General features: G+C 42.2%; 2 protein-coding genes and 1 long non-coding RNA gene across 10 annotated transcripts in view; 2 read left to right on the forward strand and 1 right to left on the reverse strand.

Annotated features, from left to right (window-relative positions):
• The window catches only part of LOC141273062 (uncharacterized), a 62,453-nt gene extending 62,072 nt beyond the window's left edge, over positions 1-381 (reverse strand). For 4 of the 7 annotated variants that reach the window (XM_073684409.1, XM_073684408.1, XM_073684407.1 and 1 more), the window contains exon 1: positions 282-381. Coding sequence is in view for 1 of the 7 variants with exons in the window: in XM_073684410.1 (XP_073540511.1) it covers positions 6-8 (3 nt within the window). In the remaining 6 variants the exon portion in view is untranslated. The other 3 variants (XM_073684410.1, XM_073684405.1, XM_073684404.1) reach the window with 2 other exon arrangements.
• Positions 256-11,119, forward strand: LOC141273061 (uncharacterized). 2 transcript variants are annotated; one of them, XM_073684401.1, is made up of 4 exons: positions 256-469; positions 7,373-7,512; positions 7,733-7,776; positions 8,749-11,119. In XM_073684401.1, the coding sequence occupies exons 3-4, from the start codon at positions 7,734-7,736 to the stop codon at positions 10,887-10,889; spliced, it is 2,184 nt and encodes a 727-aa protein (XP_073540502.1). In that variant the 5' UTR covers positions 256-469; positions 7,373-7,512; position 7,733; the 3' UTR covers positions 10,890-11,119. The 2 variants fall into 2 exon arrangements, with proteins under 2 accessions (XP_073540502.1, XP_073540501.1); XM_073684400.1 differs by having other exon boundaries at positions 256-440.
• A 4,528-nt stretch (positions 11,120-15,647) lies between these two features.
• LOC141273065 (uncharacterized) lies at positions 15,648-24,502 on the forward strand. Its single transcript, XR_012322056.1, has 3 exons — positions 15,648-19,092; positions 19,215-19,318; positions 22,803-24,502. It is a non-coding gene; the product is annotated as an uncharacterized lncRNA (long non-coding RNA).
• Positions 24,503-24,711: the final 209 nt, after the last annotated feature.

A 24,711-nucleotide genomic window follows, 5' to 3' on the forward strand; every position in this document is an offset into this window, starting at 1 on the left:
TGTACCATTCACTATGCAGCCAGGGGGTGTCCACCATAACGTCCCCCGACACACCATCGCTCGCTGATCCCTCTCTCTGTTGACCCCTCTTCCCTGTTTTTCACGGGTATGAAAATGACGACCCCAGGGGAGCATAGGGAGAACATCACATGACCCCTATGTCCACCAATTCGTCACATGACCTAGGAAGGGGGGAAGCGGGAACGGAAGCTAACACCCTACTCCACTTTCGTGATTGTCCAGTTCCCATAGTGACTGCTCCTCTGCTTAGTTATTGTTACCTCGGATCTTTAGTAAGTAGCTCATTACCGTTGGAACGCAGGATGTACGCGACACTGAGGTGTGAAACGCAAACAGGAAGTGCCGGGGAGGATTGAGATGGAAGTGCTTCCGGGAGCTAGAATCAGAATGGCTGCACAGGGACAGGAGGCTGAGAGCGGGTCTGTCCTGCTTTATTCATTTCTTATGTGTATGTGTTCTAATGCTATGTCGGGATTATCTCCCTGTAATCCCCTCCACACCTAATATAATCCGCCCCTGTATGGTCATATGTCATGTAACCAGCTGATCTGCAACCATTATAGCATCCCCTCCTGTCATGTCTTCACCTTCCAATTCTAGCTGCTCCATTGTATTATTATTACTTCCATAGTCCCATACTGGCAAAATAATGCTGCCCTGCGGAAAAATGTTGTACTGCTCCCCAGCGTCTAATGCCGTACTGCCCCCCCCAGCAGCTACTGCCGTACTGCCCCCCCAGCAGCTACTGCCGTACTGCCCCCCCAGCGGCTAATGCCGTACTGCCCCCCAACAGCGGCTACTGCCGTACTGCCCCCCCAGCGGCTAATGCCGTACTGCCCCCCCCCAGCTGCTACTGCCGTACTGCCCCCCCAGCAGCTACTGCCGTACTGCCCCCCCAGCGGCTAATGCCGTACTGCCCCCCCCCAGCTGCTACTGCCTTACTGCCCCCCCAGCGGCTAATGCCGTACTGCCCCCCCCCAGCTGGTACTGCCGTCCTGCCCCCCAACAGCGGCTACTGCCGTACTGCCCCCCCAGCGGCTAATGCCGTACTGCCCCCCAGCGGCTAATGCCGTACTGCCCCCCCAGCGTCTAATGCCGTACTGCCCCCCCAACGGCTAATGCTGTACTGCCCCCCCAGCGGCTAATGCCGTACTGCCCCCCCCAGCAGCTAATGCCGTACTGCCCCCCCCAGCAGCTAATGCCGTACTGCCCCCCCCCCAGCGGCTACTGCCGTACTGCCCCCCAACAGCGGCTACTGCCGTACTGCCCCCCAACAGCGGCTACTGCCGTACTGCCCCCCCCAGCGGCTAATGCCGTACTGCCCCCCCCAGCAGCTAATGCCGTACTGCCCCCCCCCAGCAGCTAATGCCGTACTGCCCCCCCCCCAGCGGCTACTGCCGTACTGCCCCCCAACAGCGGCTACTGCCGTACTGCCCCCCAACAGCGGCTACTGCCGTACTGCCCCCCCCAGCGGCTAATGCCGTACTGCCCCCCCCAGCGGCTAATGCCGTACTGCCCCCCCCCAGCGGCTAATGCCGTACTGCCCCCCCAACAGCTAATGCCTTACTGCCCCCCAACGGCTAATGCCGTACTGCCCCCCCCAACAGCTAATGCCGTACTGCCCCCCAGCGGCTAATGCCGTACTGCCCCCCCCCAACAGCTAATGCCGTACTGCCCCCCCAACAGCTAATGCCGTACTGACCCCCCAACAGCTAATGGTATACTGCTCCCCAACAGCTAATGCTATACTGCCCATGCATCCTGAAAGTATTCATGCCCTGCACTGCTAACATAATACTATATCCCAACAAACAACAGTGTACTTTCTATACAATGGAAGCCATCACGTTCTACATGAGTCCGATCTGTGGCCATCGCGGAGCAGAGTAGAAGCGGAATGATATATAGATGTGTGGGAAAGATTCAGTATAACCTGTGTATTATTCCTAGAAACCCCTGGTTGGATGTATATGAGTCCAGTGGGCGGGTCTACTAGTGATTGACTGCATGCAGAGATGGGAGTCATACAGGGAAGACTGCCAATCACTGTACAGGACCCCCCATTGGACTAATAATCCTAGAAAGTGGAAAGATTTGTAACCCTTTAGTGACCAAGTCAAACTTCTCAAATCTGAAGTGTCACTTCATGTTGTAATAACTCTGGAATGCTTCAACAAATCCCAGTGATTTTGAGATTGTTTTTTCATGACACATTATATCTTATGATAATGGTAAAGTGAGGTCAAAATGTTTTGCATTTATTTATAAAAAAAAAAAAAAAACAACTTCTAAAAATTAGCAATTTTCAAACTTTGAATGATAATCCAGATAGTCATACCACACAAAACAGTTAATAAATAACATTTCCCTCATCTCTGCTTTACATCAGCACCATCTGTAAAATGTTCTTTTATTTTATTAGGATGTTAGAAGCTTTAACCCCTTAATGACTGCCAATACGACTTAAAATTGACCTGCGATATAAGAGACTAGCATCCTCTGACAGGCGACAATCCTGTAGGTGTCAGCTGTACATTATAGCTGACAACTTGCTGCATCAGCCACGATCAATGTTGGCACTGACCATGGACATTTAACCCCTTAAATACTGCTGGCAATAGTGACTACAGCATCTAGATGGTTAACAGAGTGTGGGGGGCTATCTCTTTAACCCCATCAGCACCCTGATATCTTGATCGTGTGGTCCTGATGTATTTAATGGCAATTCATGGTCAAATAACGACCTTAAAGTCTTCCAGCTATAGTGGCCTGTTCAGAAGTTAGAAACATTTAGGTGGTTAAAAATAAACTTTTTCTTTCCTGTCATGTTACTTTGCATTAATTCCTGAAAAGCACCTGAAGGGTTAATAAACTACCTGAAAGCAATTTTAAATACGTTGAGTGGCACTGTTTTTAAAATGGAATCACTTTTGTGGGTTTCCAATATATAGGACCCTCAAAGTCATTTCAAAACTGAATAGTTTCCTAAAAAAATAAGTTTTGTAAATTTCCTTTAAAGCGCACCTGTCAGCAGGATTGTGCTCAGTAAACTACATACACTGTCTAGTGGGCGACATTACACTGATTAATACGATACCTTGGTTGATGAAATCCGTCTGGTGGTTCTTGTGTAATCTTTACTTTCAGTTTGGAGATAATGAATAGTGTTGAGCGAATTTGTTCAGCATTTCAAATTCGTGTTCGTCGTTCCGGCTTGTTGGCGCCAAAAAACGGCTCCACCTGCGAACATCCTTGATTTGCCACACTGTCACGCAGATGTTATCTGTGCGACAGCGTGACAAATGAGAGATGTTCATAGGCAGAGCCGATTGTTTGGCGCGAACAAGCCGGAACCACGAACACGAATTTGAAATGCTGAACAAATTCGCTCAACACTAATAATGATATGCCCGTGCTTAGGGGAGGCCTGTGGGGGCGCTCTATCTGGTGCTCTGCTTACATATTCATCAGTATGCTCTTATGACAGCTCACTGTGCCTTCACTGACCTGCCTCCTATTTTACCTAGCCCCGCACTACTAGATGCATTATGTAAAATAGGAGGCAGGTCAGTGAAGGCACAGTGAGCTGTCATAAGAGTATACAGATGAGTATGTAAGCAGAGCACCAGATAGAGCGCCCCGCACAGTTCCTCCCCGAAGCACGAGCATATCATTATCTCCTAACTGAAAGTAAAGATTACACAAGAACCACAGGACGGATTTCATCAACCAAGGTATCATTTTAATCAGTGTAATGTTGCCCACCAGACAGTGTATGTAGTTTACTGAGCACAATCCTGCTGACAGGTGCGCTTTAAAAAAAATGAAAAGTTACTGCTACATTTTTAAACCTTCTAAAATGGTAACAAAATAAAACAACATTTTACAAATTGTGCTGATGTAAAGCAGACATGACGGAAATGTTATTTATTAATGTTTTTGTGTGGTTTGACTATCTGGACTAAAGGGATAATCATTCAAAGTTTGAAAATTGTAATTTGTTTGAAATTTTTGCTAGATTTCTGATATTTTTATAAATAAACACAAAACATGACAACCTAAATTTACCATTATCATAAAGTATCGTGTCACGAAAAAACAGTCTCAAAATCAATGGGATATGTTGAAGCGTTCCAGAGTTATTACTACATAAAGTGAAAGTGGTCAGATTTCAAAAATTTGTCTTGGTCATTAAGGGGTTACAATTGTAGCCGTAACTTTTCATATTTTTAAGGAAATTTGCAAAACTTATTATTTTAGGGACCTATTCAGTTTTGAAGTGACTTTGGGGGGACATAGATAGGAAAAACTCCCAAAGTGATACCATTTTAAAAACAGCCCCTCTCATCATATTCAAAACTGCTGTCAGGTAGTTCATTAACCCTTCAGGTGCTTTCCAGGAATTAATGCAGTGTGGCATGACAGGAATTTTTTTTTTTTTTCCACCTAAATGTTGACAACTTTTGAACAGGTTACTATAGCTGGCAGACCCTAAGGCCATTATGTGGCCATATATTTCCATGGCAAGCATCAGGACCAGGGCTGTGGAGTCGGTAAGCCAAACCTGTGACTCCGACTCCTCAATTTCCCTTACACCGACTCCACGACTCCGACTCCCACATATATTGCTTATATTTAAGTGAAAAATTTATTGTAGTACAATGTGAACATCAGACATTTAATCATTTTTATGATACAATAATCAAGATATTTAGATAGAATATAATGATGGATAGCTGGAGGGATAGATGAATGAATGGATAGATAGATAGATAGATAGAGAGAGGGAGGGATGGATAGATAGAGGGATAGATGGAGGGATAGAGTGTTATAGACAGATGACAGCAAATAGTATATTGCACATATCGTTCACACACATTGTACAGAGAGCACATAATAATCACCAACAATATTAGCATTAGTTACCTTCCTGTGACAGAGATGAGCAGTAGTACTTTCACATTCTCCAGCTTGGGGCCCAGGAATCGGATCCTGTGCAGGGCAGGCTCCCCTCCCCCTCCTCTCTTTGGTGAAGACGGCAGAAGACAGGACAGAGGAGGGGAGATTGCCCCCTGCAGTCTGAAGCCAGTGCAGGACGGGAGCACTGCAGCATACAAGTGAGTTTTGATAGGTGCTTGCCCCTGCTTCTAGGGAGGGGGGGGGGGCAGCTGCCCCCCCTGCCCCTCGCTGGCTACGGCCATGATTCACACACAGCGTTTTTGCGGATCCGTTTTTTGCAGTAAAATGCAGTGTCTCTGGGCATCCCAGCAAAGTCAGTGGGTTTCAAGATATGACATTCAGACACATCGTTTTGTGATGATCCGTTTTTGGGCTCAAAAACGGATCCTCACAAAGAATGAGCATGTCAGTTTGTGCGGCGTTTTTCTAATCTGCTTTTGCTATTGAAAACATCTATGAGCTCAAAAACCTTTCAGATGATGCGTTTTTTTAAAAAGCTGATGTGCTTCTGCAGCTGAAAAACGTATACCTCAAAAAACGCAGCAAAAACGCTGTGTGTGAATGTAGCCTTAGATCAGGAATAGAACAGCCATTTATAGGACATTTCATAACTTTCCCAAATTCCTATGAAAAAAGATTCCCCACAAACTGCATTGAACTACTGCACCCAATTTATTATATATTTTAGGAGTCGGAGTCGGTCCATTTTATACCGACTCTGACTCCGACTCCACAGCCCTGATCAGGACATTCATGATCTCAGGGTACTGATGGGGTTAAAGAGGGAGCCCCCCACTCTTTTAATCATCTAGATGTCCTAGTCTGTATTGACAGCAGAATCAAGAGGTTAAGAGGTTAAACGTCCATGGTCTGTGCCCACACTGATCATGACTGATGCAGCAGGGTGTCAGCTATAGTGTACCACTGACAGCTGCAGCATTTTCACCCGTCCAGGGAAGCTATTCACTTATATCTCATGTCAGTTTTTATTCATATTGGTGGTCACTAAGGTGTAAAAGAATAAAATGCACAGTTTACTGAAATGTTTCCATAAAAACGATGAGATCATACTGCCTGCAGTGCATATACTATTTTTAACATGGCGGGTTCCCTTTAAGGAGTACCTGTGATTTCAGGTAATTTTTCAGAATTGGCTGTAATGTGCGTGTACATGAGAAATAACACTTATTTTTGGCCAATATATGACTTGTTTTTTCACAGTCTCAATCCCAAATGTGCAGCTTCCTCTGTGCTTGTGGATTAGTTTCTATGAACTCTCCTATAAATTGCTCATAGACATGGCTTCCTGCTCCTGTCTCTCTGTCGCACATGTTCAGAAGCAGCAACAAGATGGAAGCCATTATACAGCAGAACTGAGCTGTGTGGCTGTGATTCCAGCCCTGGAGTGAAAAAAATGTTGCCAGAAGCTGCAGCAAAATCTGCTTGTTTATTTCCAATGTTTCCGCCTGGTCTCTCATTATGCTGGGTGCTCCTGACACCTCCCCCATTCCTCCATACAGTATAATAGGAGGCATAACCTGACACTTCACTGGGCTTTCACCAAGATGGATTTGAGCTGTTTTTTTTCCATAGTGAATGGTGAGTTCAGAAAGACTTACAAAAATAGATAACAATATTAGGACTAATAATCTATAAGGCTTACAAAAATCCCATAACAATTCAATATTTATTAGATATAGTTTATAAAAAAAAATAACACAACCCCAGAAAGACATAAAAGACAAAACTGGGAATGGAAAAATAAATGCATATCCCTAACTACTGGGTCCACTGATATTTGAGGTAATTACCCCAAAGGTGTGGATGAATATGGTCCCTGCCGATGTTATAGTTTGAGGCCCAATTTGTGCTGGCAGATTGAGACACGTGAGACATAGGTTCAGCTCTTATGTTGTATAAGAAATCAATATTACACTAGATATAGGGTTCAGATAACAACAATCACAATATCCAATAGAGGAAATGGGATTGGATATACCAAGTAGCAGGTCAGAAGTGGAGAAGGAGCAGAATTCTGTAAGATAGAGATTACATAGTTTCTTATATTCGCCTGTTGTGTTGCAAAGGTTGTTGAAACGACAGTGACCATTTAAGTGTTCCTGCCCCACTGTGCAGAGATAACGCCACCCTGCCCCAATTCCAATAATATACTGGTCATTCGAGCTAGCAGTACCTTTTCCCTAGTGTATATACTATACTATTATGCTACCATTACTCTGCAGAAATAATACAAAAAAGAATGAGTAGACAAACTTGATGTATTGATGTCATTGTCATTAGGGAATTATTGATTTCCTTGGCGGTACCAGGGGCACCTGTCTTTCCCCTGAGTGATACTTTCTAATGACTGTCTGTCTCACATTGTGTGTAGGTCTATACTGTTGTGAAGAAGACATCTGATGTAGGGGGGTGAGCAGAACCCGCATCATATCGTACAGCCACCACTTCAAAAACAATGAGCAAGAGAGCCTCAAACTCAGCACCAAGGTCAATGAGCGGCTGACTGGAGAGGTGAGGAATGTTGGCACACTTCACTGGCACATGAATGGAGGTGGCTACATCACTGACTTCCTTCTGCCCTCTACTTGAAATGGTTTAGTTGTTCCAATGTGTTGCCTCTGTATGGTTTTATGTCTTCTTGGATGTTCCATAAATTACATTGATGATTTCGGAAATAGTAGTTTGCATGGACATTGCCATTTGCTTAATACTCCTTTCTTTTCCTTTATAGTATGGAGCATGGGGATCTTTTCCTTAAGGATAATGAATCTATGGGTATGAAGATTTCTATTTTTATAGTCCTGTGAATGAGATTCAATAAATGTTTGTGGGCTAATTTTATATTTTTCCAGTAACCATTTCTTGTAATTCTTTGTTCTGTATTTTAGTGAGGCTATACCCCCAACTGATTTATATCCATTATCCCTATTTTAAAGCGCCTGTCATGTCACATCATCTCCTTACAATTAAATCTGCTCCATTGTATTACTATTACTTCATTTATGATTTTGAAATCATAATCTTTCTAGTTTTTAGCAGTGATTTTAGATGTTGCCTGCACAGAACATTTTTTTTCTTAAATACTGTGGAAATAAGTTAGGAAACATAAAAAAGAACATATTCACCATGGTCAAATTTTGCAACTCCTGATCTCATGCTCTTCAAGCTCCACTGGTCCTGATGAGCCAATGTTTGGTCACAGTGGTCACAAGTTGCTGTACCTGGAAGAACAGACAAGCTTGGGATGGACAGTATCAGAATGGGAACCGTTGGCACCCTATGGGGAACGAGATTGGCGCCCCCACTCGTCGGCGGCTGGCCCTACTTTTCTTAGTCCCTGTAAGGCCAAGGACTGTACCTATATAGGATTGTCCCATTTTTTTTGGGCAACACATTTCCTATTTTTTTGTTTTTCATTATACCATTTAGTACTATGCAGTACATCTTATACTTTTTGATGCACAATTGCACTTTGGGTCTGTTTTAAACGTTTCTATTAAAGGTTAATTTTTATCCTGCTATTTTTTGTACAATTGATTGGGTACCACATTAGCTTATCCTAATGAATCCTTTAGTTTATTTTACTAAAAGACTTGAGGATTAATGCCTTGGTGATTGATTCTGTGTAACCAAGAAATCTTTCCTCTCATTTTAACTATCGTATCTAATGGACCAAAATATTTTCTTGAACAATACTTTTTCATGTCTCTGTGAGAATCTAAAAATGTGTTTTGTTTTTTTTTGTAGATTGGGACAAAGCCAGAAAGCCATCTGGAGGATTTCATGATCTCACTTCCGTCGACCATACAACCTCCATAACAAACAATCAGGGACAATCTGTCAGCAGTGTTAAAAAGGAGTCTTTGTTAGACAAGGAAAGTGGCAACAGATCACCCACAGACTCCCAATTTCCAGCTTCACAACACAATACTGATTATATCAAGGAAGGGTCCCAGGGTAAAAAAACCCCTGACAATGACATCCCCAAGGTACTGACCCAACACATGCTTACTGATAGTGACATGGATTCATTGTCTAGTGAGGAGGGAAGTCCGACAAGCTCCGACATCGATACACCCGCTGATCACACACAAGCACAATCTGGCCAGTTAAATAGAAACTGCTTACCTAAAGAATATACAGAACCTTGTCTATCTACACACATAAAAGAGGAATCTAAATTATGTGAGGACGGACATTTCACAGATACTGACACGTATTCACCAGCACACGGAGTAAGCGCAGAACAAATGTCTGTCCAAGCCAATAAAGAATCAGCATGTGGACTCATGAGTACACCCACAGATCATTCACAGCATCATCCATCTACTGACTTTAAGGCAGAATCAGATTCTTGTGAAGAAGACTCTGATACTGAGGGTTACCCCACCACAGATTATATCCCGGTAATCGTCAAAGAAGAATCTGTCTCGTGTGATGAAGATAACCTCACAGATGGTGAAATTTACCTGCCAGAAGAACATATAAACCCCCAGTCCCCTTACCAATATGATGGAGAATATTCTTGTCCTATATGTGAAAAGACGTTTAATACAGCAATTGAACGAGTGAGACACCAACGAATTCACATGCAGAGGAAAACATTCTCATGCAGTTTGTGTGATAAATGTTTTAGCAGTAAATCAGACCTTGCAAGACACGAGAGGATTCACACGGGAGAGAAGCCTTTTTTATGTTTCGAATGTGGCAAATCTTTTAGCAAAAAATCTGATGTTATCAGACACGAGAAGATCCACACCGGTGAAAAGCCATTTACTTGTCCGGAATGTGGAAAATGTTTTAGCCGGGACTCGCATTTGAACAGGCATCAAAGAATCCACACTATAGAACATGCTTTTACGTGCTCCGAGTGCGGGAAAATATTCCCCAGAGAGTCACAACTCATCCGACACTTGAGAATTCACACAGGAGAAAAACCTTTCTCTTGTACACAGTGTGATAAGTGTTTCCGTAAGAAATCAGATGTTGTCAGGCATGAGAAAATTCACACAGGGGAGAAGCCATTTGTTTGTTCGGAATGTGGCAAGGGTTTCAGCAGACATTCTCATCTTGTCATCCACCGGCGGGTACACACAGGAGAGAAAACCTTCTCCTGCTCCGAATGTGGCAAATGCTTCACTCAGTACTCAACCCTCATCTCGCACCGCAGGATACACACAGGTGAAAAACCTTTTGCTTGCCCAGAGTGTGGAAAAACTTTTGCCCAGAAAAGAGACTTGAATAAACATATGACTCTTCACACCGGGGTGAAGCCTTTCCCATGTTCGGAGTGTGGGAAGAGCTTTGTTTTGAAATATGAGCTGAGGAAGCATGTGAGAATCCACACAGAAGAGAAACACTTTGTCTGCTCTGAGTGTGGCAAGTGTTTCATCACAAAGTCCGACCTGGTGCGTCATCAGAGGATTCACACGGGAGAGAAGCCTTTTGCATGTTCAGAATGTGGGAAATGTTTCAGTAGGCACACTTACTTGGGGATCCATCAACGAGTTCACACAGGGGAGAAGCCATTTGTTTGTACAGAGTGTGGCAAATGTTTTAGTCAACGGACAGCCCTTGCTGCACATGGTAGGACTCACACAGGAGGTAGGCCATTCGCGTGCTCAGAGTGCGGTAAGTGTTTCAGCAAAAAATCGGATCTTCTCCGACATCAAAGAATCCACACAGGTGAGAAACCATTTACATGTCCAGAGTGTGATAAATCATTTAGCCGTCAAACCTATCTTATTATACACAAGAGGATACACACTGGGGAGAAGCCATTTGTGTGCCCTGAATGTGGCAAGCACTTCACTTATAGGTCGCACCTTGTCCGACATCAGAGAATCCATGCCGCAGAAGGGGCCTTCCCTTACTCTGAGAGTCAGTAGGAAAGTACAATCATAGCTAAACAAATTAACTAAAAGGAAGATGTAGTTCTGTCAATAAAAGATGGAGGACATATTGAAGGCAACTCTCCAACAGTGAGATCCCACAGAAACAATAATGCTACTAATACTTTGTTTTATATCATTATGTAGGAGCTAGAGAATTGAACGTGTGTCTTGTATGTGTTTGGCAAGCTTGCAGTTGTCTTAATAAACATTGCGTCACTTTTTAAGTCGCTTAGTTTTCTGTAGAGTGAGAGGAAGTCACGTGACAATCGGTGTACGGTGTATTGGGCTGTTGTCAAAAATTAGGTGAGAAGTTTTCTGTTATTAGAGGAAGTACAGAGTATTACAGACGTACAGAGTAAGAATGAGCCAATTCACAAAAAACTAAAAGGAAGAACTAAAAACTAACCCAATGCCATATTTTGAGGAATCTGTATAACGTTTTAATGCCAATGGCATTAGAGGGACTGGTCACTAAAAGCGCTATACACATGTAGATATACAATACAGACCAAAAGTTTGGACACACCTTCTCATTTAAAGATTTTTCTGTATTTTAATGACTATGAAAATTGTACATTCACACTGAAGGCATCAAAACTATGAATTAACACATGTGGAATTATATACTCAACAAAAAAGTGTGAAACAACTGAAAATATGTCTTATATTCTAGGTTCTTCAAAATAGCCACCTTTTGCTTTGATGACTGCTTTGCACACTCTTGGCATTCTCTTGATGAGCTTCAAGAGGTAGTCACCGGAAATGGTCTTCCAACAATCTTGAAGGAGTTCCCAGAGATGCTTAGCATTTGTTGGCCCTTTTGCCTTTACTCTGCGGTCCAGCTCAGCCCAAACCATCTCGATTGGGTTCAGGTCTGGTGACTGTGGAGGCCAGGTCATCTGGCGTAGCACCCCATCACTCTCCTTCTTCGTCAAATAGCCCTTACACAGCCTGGAGGTGTGTTTGGGGTCATTGTCCTGTTGAAAAATAAATGATGGTCCAACTAAATGCAAACCGGATGGAATAGCATTCCGCTGCAAGATGCTGTGGTAGCCATGCTGGTTCAGTATGCCTTGAATTTTGAATAAATCCCCAACAGTGTCACCAGCAAAGCACCCCCACACCATCACACCTCCTCCTCCATGCTTCACGGTGGGAGCCAGGCATGTAGAGTCCATCCGTTCACCTTTTCTGCGTCGCACAAAGACACGGTGGTTGGAACCAGAGATCTCAAATTTGGACTCATCAGACCAAAGCACAGATTTCCACTGGTCTAATGTCTATTCCTTGTGTTCTTTAGCCTAAACAAGTCTCTTCTGCTTGTTGCCTGTCCTTAGCAGTGGTTTCCTAGCATCTATTTTACCATGAAGGCCTGCTGCACAAAGTCTCCTCTTAACAGTTGTTGAAGAGATGTGTCTGCTGCTACAACTCTGTGTGGCATTGACCTGGTCTCTAATCTGAGCTGCTGTTAACCTGCGATTTCTGAGGCTGGTAACTCGGATAAACTTATCCTCAGAAGCAGAGGTGACTCTTGGTCTTCCTTTCCTGGGGCGGTCCTCATGTGAGCCAGTTTCTTTGTAGCGTTTGATGGTTTTTGCAACTGGACTTGGGGACACTTTCAAAGTTTTCCCAATTTTTCGCACTGACTGACCTTCATTTCTTAAAGTAATGATGGACACTCGTTTTTCTTTACTTAGAATTTGTATTATGGCAAGAAAAAAGCAGCTAACAGTCTATTCAGTAGGACTATCAGCTGCGTATCCACCTGACTTCTGCACAACACAACTGATGGTCCCAACCCCATTTATAAGGCAAGAAATCCCGCTTATTAAACCTGACAGGGCACACGTGTGAAATGAAAACCATTTCCGGTGACTACCTCTAAAAGCTCATCAAGAGAATGCCAAGAGTGTGCAAAGCAGTCATCAAAGCAAAAAGTGGCTACTTTGAAGAACCTAGAATATAAGACATATTTTCAGCTGTTTCACACTTTTTTGTTAAGTATATAATTCCACATGTGTTAATTCATAGTTTTGATGCCTTCAGTGTGAATGTACAATTTTCATAGTCATGAAAATATAGAAAAATCTTTAAATGAGAAGGTGTGTCCAAACTTTTGGTCTGTACTGTATATAGGTGTAGAAATGACACCTAAAATCTGCAGCAAAATGGTTGTGTGTACACTCCAGTTTAGAACCATAAAAGATCTGTCCTAAATGGTGTGTTAAAACAAAAACGTCACAGGTAGGCAAATATGCTGGTTATATGGTGGTATGTGAGGTTGTATGGAGGTGCACGGGTATAGTAGTGTTGAGATGACATGAGCAGAGGAAGAAAGGATTATTCCTAGTACTGTACTGAGGAATACAAGAGTCCGATAATTGGTAGTACTAGTATTTGAAATGGTAATATTTTTCATACATATGGTATTTTCAGTTTATATAAAGGCATAGTAGTTAATAGGATACACCAAGTTTTATTGACTGCCACAAGTTTGAATGGAAAGTTGTATGGGCATAGACTAGGGCCTACTGTGATTTTAAGGGAATATGGAGGTAATATGCAATAATAGTATGCAAACTAATATAGAGGCATGCTGGTTATAGACGAGTAAAATAGCGCTATGTCAGCTAATACAAGGGTATGCTGGTTACATGGAGGTAAAATAGCGCTATGTCAGCTAATACAAGGGCATGCTGGTTATATGGAGGTAAAATAGTGCTATGTCAGCTAATACAAGGGTATGCTGGTTACATGGAGGTAAAATAGTGCTATGTCAGCTAATACAAGGGTATGCTGGTTACATGGAGGTAAAATTGCGCTGTCAGCTAATACAAGGGTATGCTGGTTACATGGAGGTAAAATAGCGCTATGTCAGCTAATACAAGGGTATGCTGGTTACATGGAGGTAAAATAGTGCTATGTCAGCTAATACAAGGGTATGCTGGTTACATGGAGGTAAAATAGCGCTATGTCAGCTAATACAAGGGTATGCTGGTTACATGGAGGTAAAATAGCGCTATGTCAGCTAATACAAGGGTATGCTGGTTACATGGAGGTAAAATAGCGCTATGTCAGCTAATACAAGGGCATGCTGGTTATATGGAGGTAAAATAGTGCTATGTCAGCTAATACAAGGGTATGCTGGTTATATGGAGGTAAAATAGTGCTACAGTGGTGGCCAAAAGTATTGGCACCCCTGCAATTCTGTCAGATAATACTCAGTTTCTTCCTGAAAATGATTGCAATCACAAATTCTTTGGTATTATTATCTTCATTTAATTTGCTTGCAAAGAAAAAACACAAAAGAGAATGAAGCGAAAATCAAATGATTGATCATTTCACACAAGACTCCAAAAATGGGCCAGACAAAAGTATTGGCACCCTCAGCCTAATACTTGGTTGCACAACCTTTAGCCAAAATAACTGCGAACAACCGCTTCCTGTAAGCATCAATGAGTTTCTTACAATGCTCTGCTGGAATTGTAGACCATTCTTCTTTGGCAAACTGCTCCAGGTCCCTGATATTTGAAGACTGCTTTCTCCAAACTGCCATTTAGAGATCTCTCCACAGGTGTTCTATGGGATTCAGGTCTGGACTCATTGCTGGCCACCTTAGAAGTCTCCAGTTCTTTCTCTCAAACCATTTTATAGTGCTTTTGGAAGTGTGTTTTGGGTCATTGTCCTGCTGGAAGACCCATGACCTCTGAGGGAGACCCAGCTTTCTCACACTGGGCCCTACATTATGCTGCAAAATTTGTTGGTAGTCTTAAGACTTCATAATGCCATGCACACGGTCAAGCAGTCCAGTGCCAGAGGCAACAAAGCAACCCCAAAACATCAGGGAACCTCCGCCATGTTTGACTGTAGGGACCGTGTTCTTTTCTTTGAATGCCTCTTTTTTTTTCCTGTACACTCTATGTTGATGCTTTTTAACAAAAGGCTCTACTTTTGTCTCATCTGACCAGAGAACCTTCTTCCAAAACTTTTTAGACTTTCTCAGGTAAGTTTTGGCAAACTCCAGTCTGTCTTTTTTATGTCTCGGGGTAAGAAGTGGGGTCTTCCTGGGTATCCTACCATACTGTCCCTTTTCATTCAGACGTAGACGGATAGTACGGGTTGACACTGTTGTACCCTCGGACTGCAGGGCAGCTTGAACTTGATTGGATGTTAGTCGAGGTTCTTTATCCACCATCCGCACAATCTTGCATTGAAATCTCTCGTCAATTTTTCTTTTCCGTCCACATCTAGGGAGGTTAGCCACAGTGCCATGGGCTTTAAACTTCTTGATGACACTGCGAACGGAAGACACAGGAACATTCAGGTCTTTGGAGATGGACTTGTAGCCTTGAGATTGCTCATTCTTCCTCACAATTTGGTTTCTCAAGTCCTCAGACAGTTCTTTGGTCTTCTTTCTTTTCTCCATGCTCAATGTGGTACACACAAGGACACAGGACAGAGGTTGAGTCAACTTTAATCCATGTTAACTGGCTGCAAGTGTGATTTAGTTATTGCCAACACCTGTTAGGTGCCACAGGTAAGTTACAGGTGCTGTTAATTACACGAATTAGAGAAGCATCACATGATTTTTCAAACAGTGCCAATACTTTTGTCCACCCCCTTTTTTAGGTTTGGTGTGGAATTGTATCCAATTTGGCTTTAGGACAATTCTTTTTGTGTTTTTTCATTGAAGACAAATTAAATGAAGATAATAATACCAAAGAATTTGTGATTGCAATCATTTTCAGGAAGAAACTGAGTATTAGCTGACAGAATTGCAGGGGTGCCATTACTTTTGGCCACCACTGTATGTCAGCTAATACAAGGGTATGCTGGTTATATGGAGGTAAAATAGTGCTATGTCAACTAATACAAGGGTATGCTGGTTATATGGAGGTAAAATAGTGCTATGTCAACTAATACAAAGGTATGCTGGTTATATGGAGGTAAAATTATTATTATTATTATTTATTATTATAGCGCCATTTATTCCATGGCGCTTTACATGTGAAATAGCGCTATGTCAGCTAATACAAGGGTATGCTGGTTATATGGAGGTAAAATAGTGCTATGTCAGCTAATACAAGGGTATGCTGGTTATTTGGAGGTAAAATAGTGCTATGTCAACTAATACAAGGGTATGCTGGTTATATGGAGGTAAAATAGTGCTATGTCAGCTAATACAAGGGTATGCTGGTTATATGGAGGTAAAATAGTGCTATGTCAGCTAATACAAGGGTATGCTGGTTATTTGGAGGTAAAATAGTGCTATGTCAACTAATACAAGGGTATGCTGGTTATATGGAGGTAAAATAGTGCTATGTCAGCTAATACAAGGGTATGCTGGTTATATGGAGGTAAAATAGTGGTATATGAGCTAATATAAAGGCATGCTGGTTATTAGGTGATATATAATGTTATATTCAGATAGACTTTTCTACAACAATGTCATGTAGATCCCTATTGGAGATATCATAGTGTGAGTTTATAAGAAGGCTTACACTGGGGTATGTAAGGCTGCATGGTGATCTTTGCTGGAATATGACTTCTGTAAGGCAGCGCTAGTCATCATGCTGGGGGACACTCGCTGCACCGGGTCAATTAAAGCACACCAGCCACATTTTCCAGTATTTCACATCCAGTAGTTTATTACTCTTCATAACTGCTTATAACCGAGTCCAACTCAGTGGCTCGCCAACATTTACTCATACAATGTCCAGGAGCCTGTTAAGTCGCAGACAGGCCCACTTGGCTCCAGTTACAGCCTTCAGCAAAGTCACTTATATCAACGTCCATATAATGCTGTGTTTTACCTTTGCCGGGTTTTAGCTGCTTCAGTCAGATTTGTTCTGCCACCGCTGTGGCTTTATGGCTTCCCAGATGGGAGTCTCCAGCCCTCTTACCTTCAAAGGCTACTGGTGTGTTTTCACACCTAACATCCAGCCTCTGCCTTCCATGACTCCTGCCTTTCAAGCCTCTTGCCCTCCAAGACTCTTGTCTTTCAAGCCTCTTGCCCTCCAAGGCTACTGGTATCGCTTACACATAAGGATCCAGCCTCTGCCTTTCAGGTTTCACCAGGCTTCACTAGGCCTCACTAGGCTTCACACTCTAGCGGTGTCCCACACTGGAAGAGGCCTCACGCCTTTCACACCTGTTTCAAAACTACCAGGGTTTATATAACTTCCAATGCACACAAGACCTGTGCTGATGTCACAGTCATGTGATCAGACCTTCTGTGTGCACAGGAACTGTGCGATGTCACAGTCATGTGACCAGTCACCTTGGGAGGTACATGGTCGGCCAAAACACCCCCTGGACCATTACAGTAATGCCGCAAACCGCTGCATTACACTTCATATTGGTTATATCTAGGTGTAAAGATTATATAGTGCATGGTTAAATACAGGTAAAGGTATTCTGTAGTTAAGTGTGAGCTTATATTGAGGTATAGTAGTTATATAAAGATGAAGGCTTCGACCTGATGGACCTGTGTCTTTTTTGAACCTATGTTTTTAATGAGGCATGCTCGTTATATGGTGAACTCTAAGGTTATATGATGTATACATTTATATGGTGGTATACTGCTTACAGAGGTTTCCAGATTTCAGAAAACCTGTCCACAGGCCTTTTTTTTAAAAACAAACTGTGCTTTTGTCAACCTCGCAGAGTCCAGTGTTGAGTCACCGGTGTGTTATTGTCTGCAGCATTGACATCACATCGACAGCGCTGCAGCCAATCAGTGAGCTTAGTGACTCTGCGCAGCTCATGCCATCTACTCTGGCTTAGCCGGTGATCTCAAATTTTTGGCTGCAGCGTTGTGTGACTGAGTGCTGCAGACAATAACAGACACTGGGAGCCGTGGCAGGGACTCTGCACTTGAGTCAGGGAGGGTGAGTAAAGCATAGTTTGTTTTTAAAGTTTTTTTTTCCTGAAACCAGAAATTTTGTATAAATGGAAGTATGCTAATTACGTGGATGTGTGTGAGGTTATGTAAGGTGTACAAATTGTTTGCTGAATTGAGAGATTAAAAGGGATCTGTTGCTAGATTTTACAATATAAAACTGAATACCTTATTAAATGGATCTTAGACATAATGAGTAGGGTGTACCTAATTTTAAAATCCATGTAAGAATGGCTGTATAATTCTTTTTGAAAAGTTCCTCTGCCTGATACTATGATTTGACTCATAAAATGCTCATTGCAATATCAGGATTATACAACCATTGTGACATGGATTTTGAACGTACGTACTGTAGTCTCATCTGGTCAGATATATTCAGCCTGTATTATGAAATTTGATGAAGAATATTCCCCTTTTACACCCCAATGCAGGAAAGGGTTAAAGTGTGTTAATCTAAATATGCAACTCTCTTACCACATACTACTAAGGCAGTGGAGTAGTGCCCACACCATGCAATATGGTGAACAGTGATAAAAGAAACAAGCTCTCATCAGAAATGTTGACGTAAAAATAAAATAAATGTATGGCACTTGGAATTGACGCAACACCAAAAATGATTATTGATAAAAAAAAAACAACCTTTAGTTTATGACACGTGCTATTACTCACAACTAATTACTCACAACTAAGGTTTTGGAAAGTGGGAAAAATGAAAATTAGTCTGCACTCAGACCATGTATGAGCCCACTGTCCTGTTGGGGTCATCTGTCTTAAACCCTCATAAAAATGGAATTCCGGTGTCCCCAAAGGGCCATAGACTTCAGTTAGACAAACAAAACATGGAAGTTTGAACTGACTTTTTTTTCTGGCTGTGTCTGTCATATAAAACGGATACAATAGTGTCATCTACTGGTCAGATCTACTAAGTATGAAATCACAGGGCGCACCCAAACGACCGTATAAACCAGGCCGAGATCGGAATGCAGTGCTGTTTTGCCAAGTTTTTAACTCTAAGGCTCAGATACGGCTTTAAAGAAGGCAACCACTTGCGATATAACGCAATTTTATTTATAATAGTTGATTTAAAAGATAAAATACACAATTAAAGGTATAGTTCGATATTATGATATTGTGTACACTTTTGTATATGTTAACATACACAGGTTAAGTACATATTCTCACATCATCACCAAGGAGCTTTTAAACATCATCTGTCTGGAATATCAGAGAAGCAACCACCAAGACAGAGAACCCCTGGAATTTTCACAACACTGCATGGGCGACCCACTTATGCAGGTATTACATACAACACTACACATCAGTGCAGGTACAACTTTGTCTTCTGTCTCAGTAATATTTCTCTGGCCTTACATATTGTGAATCTACACTAGTAAGTCTAGTTCACCTTTAACTTCCAGTGGCCAACCTTCAGAAAAAGATGAATCAGCGGTACAAGGCTCTCACACAGACAATGGGGTCAATAAACCCACACAAATCAAAAGCTCTCAGCGATCACATACAGGTAAGTCAACTGAAACAAATCTCCATGTTTTACAATAACAAACAATAAACATTAGACTATTTGTGAGTTGAACTTTCAGAGAATGTGAGTAAACAGTTCAAGATTTTGTTACTATGAACATTGTGTCTAAACATCAGGTAAGGTTTTAACAGAATGAGCCTTATCTACAGTTATATGAAAAAGTTTGGGCACCCCTATTAATCTTAAGCTTAATGTTTTATAAAAATTGGTGTTTTTGCAACAGCTATTTCAGTTTGATATATGTAATAACTGTTGGACACAGTAATGTTTCTGCCTTGAAATGAGGTTTATTGTACTAACAGAAAATGTGCAATCTGCATTCAAACAAAATTTGACAGGTGCATAAGTATGGGCACCTCACCAGAAAAGTAACATTAATATTTAGTAGATCCTCCTTTTGCAAAAATAACAGCCTCTAGTCGCTTCCTGTAGCTTTTAATGAGATCCTGGATGAAGGTATTTTTGACCATTCCTCTTTACAAAACAATTCCAGTTCAGTTAAGTTTGATGGTCGCCGAGCATGGACAGCCCTCTTCAAATGATCCCACAGATGTTCAATGATATTCAGGTCTGGGGACTGGGATGGCCATTCCAGAACATTGTAGTTGTTCCTCTGCATGAATGCCTGAGTAGATTTGGAGCGGTGTTTTGGATCATTGTCTTGCTGAAAGATCCATTCCCTGCGTAACTTCAACTTTATCACTGATTCTTGAACATTATTGTCAAGAATCTGCTGATACTGAGTGGAATCCATGCATCCCTCAACTTTAACAAGATTCCCGGTGCCGGCATTGGCCACACAGCCCCAAAGCATGATGGAACCTCCACCAAATTTTACTGTGGGTAGCAAGTGTTTTTCTTGGAATGCTGTGTTTTTTTGACGCCATGCATAATGCCTTTTTGTATGACCAAACAACTCAATCTTGGTTTCATCAGTCCACAGGACCTTCTTCCAAAAAGAAATTGGCTTCTCCAAATGTGCTTTTGCATACCTCAGCCGACTCTGTTTGTGGCGTGCTTGCAGAAACGGCTTCTTTCGCATCACTCTCCCATACAGCTTCTCCTTGTGCAAAGTGCGTTGTATAGTTGACCAATGCACAGTGACACCATCTGCAGCAAGTTGATGCTGCAGCTCTCTGGAGGTGGTCTGAGGATTGTCCTTGACTGATCTCACCATTCTTCTTCTCTGCCTTTCTGATGTTTTTCTTGGCCTGCCACTTCTGGCCTTAACAAGAACTGTCCCTGTGTTCTTCCATTTCCTTACTATGTTCCTCACAGTGGAAACTGACAGGTTAAATCTCTGAGACAGCTTTTTGTATCCTTCCCCTGAACAACTATGTTGAATAATCTTTGTTTTCAGATCATTTGACAGTTGTTTTGAAGAGCCCATGATGCCACTCTTCAGAGGAGATTCAAATAGGAGAACAACTTGCAAGTGGCCACTTTAAGTAGCTTTTCTCATGATTGCATACACCTGGCTATGAAGTTCAAAGCTCAATGAGGTTACAAAACGAAAAAAAGTGCTTTAGTAAGTCAGTAAAAAGTAGGTAGGAGTATTTAAAACAAGAAAATGATAAGGGTGCCCATACTTATGCACCTGTCAAATTTTGTTTGAATGCAGATTGCACATTTTCTGTTTGTACAATAAACCTCATTTCAAGGCAGAAACATTACTGTGTCGAACAGTTATTACATATATCAAACTGAAATAGCTGTTGCAAAAAAAACAATTTTAAGAAAACATTAAGCTTAAGATTAATAGGGGTGCCCAAACTTTTTCATATAACTGTATCTGTCAATATGTGGGACCAATGCTGGTTTGAATACATTCTGTATATTTCAGCATGGACTCAAAATATCCATCTTTATTTTCACACTACAATCCACCTTTGGCTATTTTGAGCCATACTTTATTTATACAAGGTACCATACCCTAAGGAGATGGTTTTAGCGGATGATTGACATAAAGATAATAATGAGAGTGTACACTGTGTACAACAACACAAAGCAATGCATGCACAAATTATATAAAAAAATAAATCAGCTGGCGTAATACTTTGAGTCCTTAAGGTAATAATCTCTTCCCAAATGCAGTTCATACAGGCATAATATGGATTGTATGTGAAGTTCTGGGTCACATCTTCTCCTCCTATGCCTTCATCTTGAGTAGATACCCCTATCAGCTTTGTCCAGAACTGTAAAGGAGTCGGTATCACCATCATGCAAGTTTCCAGTATATTGGTAGCAGTGGTAGTCTTTTTCATGCAAAAATGTCTAGTGTTCATCAACTGAGCAAAGTAAATCCTGTTTGGTTTTCCATGACACCACATTTTCCATGGTTGGTCTCTCGATTTTTGGTCTGAAGATCGCTTGGGTCGTCATTTCCAGATTTTGATCTAAAGGGAAAATACATATTCTCTGAGCAAAATCCATGTCAGTTGGGGCGTGTTCTCACTTCTCTTGCCCGGGTTTCATAACTATCAACAAGTTGTCTGCTCCTCGAGCAATTACTTCCGCAGGTTCTGGATGACCTTTGTCACCCAGTTGTTTCACCCAGATTTTTGCACCATCATTGATAGGATGTGAGGATCCAAATCCTTTATCTCCTCTGACTGTCACAACTGTAGGGGCCCTTCCTCTGACCACCTTCATTTTAGAAATAGTACCAGTAACTGAGCCATCCTATCTCCCTTCTGTATTAGCATGTCACTTTCTCCATTATTCATTAAAAGTACTTTAATTTCTCCCTGATAATCTTGGTCTATCACTCCTCCCATTACCTGAATCCCCTTTAAGGCCAAGCCTGACCTTGGGGTTATAAGACCAAAATTCTCAGGTGGCATACTGTTAGCATTGGCCATTTTACAGGGACAAACCAACATATACCCAGAATACAGGCAAATGGTAGAAAAAGAGAGGGGAAGCCAGCGGTACATCCAGCCAGTGTATATATATATATATATATATATATATATATACATACACAGTACAGACCAAAAGTTTGGACATACTTTCTCATTTCTCAGATGCTAAGCATCTCTGGGAACTCCTTCAAGATTGTTGGAAGACCATTTCCGGTGACTACCTCTTGAAGCTCATCAAGAGAATGCCAAGACTGTGCAAAGCAGTCATCAAAGCAAAAGGTGGCTACTTTGAAGAACCTAGAATATAAGACATATTTTCAGTTGTTTCACACTTTTTTGTTAAGTATATAATTCCACATGTGTTAATTAATAGTTTTGATGCCTTCAGTGTGAATGTACAATTTTCAGAGTCATGAAAATACAGAAAAATCTTTAAATGAGAAGGTGTGTCCAAACTTTTGGTCTGTACTGTATATATATAAAATTTATCTTTTATTAGAAGAAAATTAAAACATGGTGTGAGGAGCTGCCCATTTTCTAAAGACTATGATTCTTTTCCAGCAACGGATCACCATTTTTGTTAATATTATTATTCGCAGTACATTGCTAGAGAGGTATGCAGTCACGCCGGAAACCTACCGGAGGAAGTTTTGGGAGACTGACAAGCCCGCTTCACACACACATCGGGAGTTTGCCAACACACTACGTACGGCATGCACTCGGTGGATAGAAGGACTGAGGGCTCAGGAAGCAGAGCATGTAATTGATATAATCATGTTTGAACAATTTATGTGAAAGAATGGGTGGCAGATAGAAAACCACTCAGCCTGGATGAGGCTGCAAGATTGGCGGATGATTGGTCTGCTAATCGATCAGGGCAACGTGGAAGTACAGCCCCAGTGAGTCAGGAACAGGATTTTACAGGGAGGCCATCGAGACCCATGTATCGGCCAGATGAGGAACGGCAGGGAGTTCAGACTTCACAAAGAGGGGGAGGTTGCCCAAGCCCCCATGTACGGCCCGTGTTGGGGCGAGGAAGGCTTAACTGCCATAACTGTGGACGCATGGGACACTTTGCCAGGGAATGCTGGGAACGTTCTAGCCCACATCACAACCTAGGACGAGGATTGGTGTGCCACTGGGCCAATGTCGTAACCCAAAGCCAAAGACCAGCTCTCACTGCTTCAGCCGAGAGGGAGCGGCACTATCTGCAGACTAACCCCCCACCTGTGGTGAGTAATACACAAAATGCCATGACTGTCACAATGAAGGAATGTAATCTGCGGGAGGTAAATTACATCAGGGAGGAGGCCCAGGGACTTCGGGACACTGGATCTACCCTCACCCTGGTCAGCCCAGATACTGTCCCCCCAGAGCTCCCTTTACCAGGCCGCCAAGTGACCACTCCCCTAACTGGGTGTCAGCACTCTGGGGTTGGTCGCAATGGATACAAGTTTGGTTCTCATTGGGCACGTGTGGAGTTTTCCAGGACAAACTGGGGAGCAGGGGGGGAATATGGAGGACCCCACGGAAAGGACAGACCCCTGATCCAGTGAACAAAATACAGAGTCCTTGTCTCCGGGCTTCCCCCATCGGGCAGTTGGCAGGATCTGAAAGACCATATGAGAGAAGCTGGAGATGTTTATTGCACTGACGTATACCAGGGTGGAATGGGGACTGTGGAGTATATTCGCAAGGATGACATGGAATATGCTTTGAGGAAACTGGATGATACAAAGTTTCGTTCTCATAAAGGCGATACCTCTTACATTCGTGTCCATGCTGAAAAAGTGGGGGAGGTATGTGAGGAGCTGCCCATTTTCTAAAGACTATGATACTTTTCCAGCAACAGACCACCATTTTTGTTAATATTATTATTGTGTTTTATTAGTGATTTACTTGTTATGTTTTATATAGTTCTGCTAACTTGTCAGTATGTGCACTAGATTCACTTGTAAAATGTCCAGCATTCCAATAGCCAATAATCTCGTTATGTGTGTGTAGATTGCAGACACACTGGAGCCGTCCCCACAGGGGGTCTTACATGCAGTCTCAGATAAACCCTTCTAGAATATTCTTCATTGTTAAGTGAACAGTGAATGTTTAAGGGGGAGGGTGTGATCACTTCTGACCTGGAAGGGGACTGACTGAGCCCAGTGGAAGAAAGGACAGACATGTTTTAGGAGAGTGGTGTGGAAGGATTGAAAGAAGAGGATGGAGACAGTGAGTATGGCCTTATACAAAGCCAGTGGAACTACTGAACCCAGATTGGGAATTTGAGGACTGAGAGAACTGTTTTTTGGCCATTTACCTGGAATTGCTTATTACCATTGCTGTGATCAATAAAATATTGTTGCATCGTTAATCTGCCTAGGTGATTACTTACAACCCACAACCGCACATCTTTACACATGGTAAAAGTGAAACCTCAAGAAACGTGATGTGTTTCTGGTGTATTCAACACCCTTATTCGTAGGACATGACATACCCAGAATACGTGTCCACAGC

This window comes from Phyllobates terribilis, unplaced genomic scaffold, assembly GCF_046119375.1.
Source record: "Phyllobates terribilis strain yellow unplaced genomic scaffold, ASM4611937v1 Scaffold_5__5_contigs__length_657084704, whole genome shotgun sequence".
Taxonomy (NCBI): Eukaryota; Metazoa; Chordata; class Amphibia; order Anura; family Dendrobatidae; genus Phyllobates; species Phyllobates terribilis.

Coding starts and splice junctions, on each gene's coding strand:
- LOC141273061 (XM_073684401.1), top strand. CDS start 7,734: ATGGAGCATGGGGATCTTTTCCTTAAGGATAATGAATCTATGG. Junction 7,777..8,748: donor TAAGGATAATGAATCTATGG/GTATGAAGATTT, acceptor TTTTTTTTGTAG/ATTGGGACAAAGCCAGAAAG.